The 2,863-nt window shown below is 30.4% G+C and overlaps 1 protein-coding gene across 4 annotated transcripts in view; it reads right to left on the bottom strand.

Annotated features, from left to right (window-relative positions):
- Nucleotides 1-458: 458 nt before the first annotated feature.
- LOC106692608 (homeobox protein OTX2-A) overlaps nt 459-2,863 on the bottom strand; it is a 269,018-nt gene continuing 266,613 nt past the window's right edge. For 3 of the 4 annotated variants that reach the window (XM_067053160.1, XM_014438657.2, XM_067053158.1), the window contains one exon: nt 459-1,605. In XM_067053160.1, the coding sequence (XP_066909261.1) occupies nt 1,180-1,605 (426 nt within the window). In that variant the 3' untranslated portion in view covers nt 459-1,179. The remainder of the gene's footprint in view (nt 1,606-2,863) is intronic. The other variant, XM_067053159.1, reaches the window with a different exon arrangement.

Below are 2,863 nucleotides of genomic sequence, written 5' to 3'. Positions count from 1 at the left end.
TACTCAATTAGATTAACAGAATGGTTAGATGCACGAAAGTAGGCCAAATTTTGCAACAAACATTACAGGCCATGAATCAGTTAGGCCTTCTACTACAATAATATGCCCTATTTCAAAATCATAGGCCACGTTTACAATGAACAAAAAAATAATACTTAACACTCACACATTATTCTAAAACAAAAATTCTTTTCAAACATTTAAAATATATGGTATTTACAGTATTTATATACATTTTTCGTATAATAGAAAATTAAAGAAAACTTCTGTTTTTTTAAGAATAATACTAACAATTAAAAAAAATAAAAAGATCTTTCATTTGACATGATTGCACCATGATACTGGAACATGTAATTCTAAAGTAAAACAAAACCTAAAGTAAATATAAAGGTTATTACCATTCATAAATATATGATATATATATATATATATATGGTTTTAATAGTATATAGTATATAATTTATAATCACATAAAATTACAAATAATTATGGAAAGTTATCTATAAAGTCAAAACAATATAGAACTTGGAAAGCAATCTAGAATCACAAATTATTATTATTTTTTTTTCCAAGGTGTATTCTTTATTGTAAAAAGAAATAACCATAATTAAAAAATAATTTAAATTGAAGATATCACTCAAATCTATATATAAGCCAGGAACAATGAAAGATAGTTAAGATGCTTAAGCTAAATTGTTTTGGCTTGAGTTGTCTTTCCAATTAATATGTAATTTTAGAAATTACATTTTAATACTATATCACATTATAGTTAATGCTTTCCTAACTCAGCTTATTACAGTTCCTACTATAACAAACAAAACTCTTATAATAAAGTTAGATATTTATATATATGTACACATATATATATATGTACAAAAACACTTAGCTTAGCTTATGGAAAAAAAGTTTTGGGGAGAAGTGTCACTAAACCAAACTTATGAGTAATACAAAAAGATTTACTTTGTAAAAAAATAAAGAGTAAAATATGTTTTAACAGAGAATAAGAAAATTATATTGAAAGACGACACTATTACTCTACGTTTGTCCATTTTAATGTACACACAGTTTAATGTGCATTTAACAACGCAAAAGAAATAGATCGCCCCCTTTACAGAACTAACTAAATAGGTGTGTGTGGAAATGTTTCTTTTGGAATGTTGTAGAACTAACAGTAACTGACTAGACTCCATGGTATCCATGTGGAGGTGGTTCATGAACACAGTCTTGTCCACGGTATTGGTATTCATAGCTACTGCCTCCTGAGTATCCCTGAGAGGTGCTAGGTGGTGGAGCAAAATATTCATGCCCGTAGTAGGAATATCCCTGGGGGTAACCTTGCTGACTCCAGCACCAGGACTGGATGTCATGTTGTGGGTAGGCGGTAGCTAGAGGTGGTGAGGGAGTCCCTACGCCTGAGCTTGGAGCTGAGCCTAATGGGGAACACCCTTTTCCTGGCTCGCTTTTTACTTCACAGAGCCCCAGTGGGGAGCATTGGGGAGATTTGACCTTTACTGGCTTACTAGGAGGACTCTGCTTGTTGGCTGCAGCGGCTTGTTGCTGTTGTAGCTGCTGGCGACACTTGGCTCTTCTATTTTTAAACCAAACCTGTAACAAAAAAAAACAGTCATGTTATTTAATTCAGTTCTGATATTATTTGAAGTGATGCTAATGACGACAAATAAAATTATATAATCTATAAAACATATTTTGAAATAAATAAAAAAAAAAATCAGGGATCAAGACTTTTATAAAGCGAAATAACCTATTTAAATAGAACCTTCCATTTTTATTCTGTTTAAGGAATATATCACATTAAATATATGAAGGTACGAATGCAACAGATTCTGAACTATTTAAAATTTAGAAATAAAAAAATGTGCAGCACAAAAACTGAATAAGCAGTCATTTTCATTATGATGACCCTATTATTCTTTTCTTCTACAACACATTGATTACATGATCTAGATATTTTAGAAAGCCTTTTTGTGGAAACTTAAATCGTTTAAAATTACGTATTTTATTTTCTGAGAATTATTTTAGGGATTGGGTAAAAAGAAGACTCATCTAATTTCCGTATTATCTTTAATATCGGTGAATAAAAAAGAATCATATTAGCTGATAAAAAGTTTTAGTATTTGTTTCCACTGAACTAGGACCTTAGGTTTCCAGTGACGAAAAAAAAAAGTTTTCAATAGGATTGATAATTTTAAATAGTTTTAAAAAGAAAGAAGAAATAAATTCCAGTACAAAGCACTTAGCTAACTGGTATCATAGAACAGTGGTAACGAATTATGACCCAGAACAGGTGTTGAAGGGTACCTACTGGGTGGGTACCGAACCCGCACAGGTATTGCCCTAAAGGTGGAATATTGCCAGTGCTCAAACCATTCAGCAACACATATGCCTAATGTTCACTGCTGTTTTAATTTTTTTGAAAAAAGTAAAAAAACTCTGGAATTAATTATACTCATGTTCAATATTCAGTTAATCACGAGGGGTGGACCATTAAACCCAATATGGTCGTTTAATGTCTGTTAAAATTACGAGAAAAATATGATATCTGGAGCTTTGAAGTGTATTTATATGATTGACAATAGATCATAATAAATATGGATGACATGAAAAACAAACCTTTTGAAGTAGTATAAATATTATAAAACAAGAAGGTTCGAATTTAATTTCAAGAATTCATTATTTTTAGTCAACGCCAGACAAACGAAATATTATTTTGGCTGGAATATCGATTTTATTAAACGAATTTGGAAGAGGTTAGAAAGCAAAAAAATATGGGATAGATTGACATTACAGAGCACTTATACTAAAATTAATAAGAGAGAACAATGCCAAGAATTATTTAATATTA

This window comes from Halyomorpha halys, unplaced genomic scaffold, assembly GCF_000696795.3.
Source record: "Halyomorpha halys isolate HHAL.00 unplaced genomic scaffold, Hhal_1.1 Scaffold64.1, whole genome shotgun sequence".
In the NCBI taxonomy this organism is placed as follows: domain Eukaryota; kingdom Metazoa; phylum Arthropoda; class Insecta; order Hemiptera; family Pentatomidae; genus Halyomorpha; species Halyomorpha halys.
This window is presented reverse-complemented; position numbering and strand designations above follow the sequence as displayed.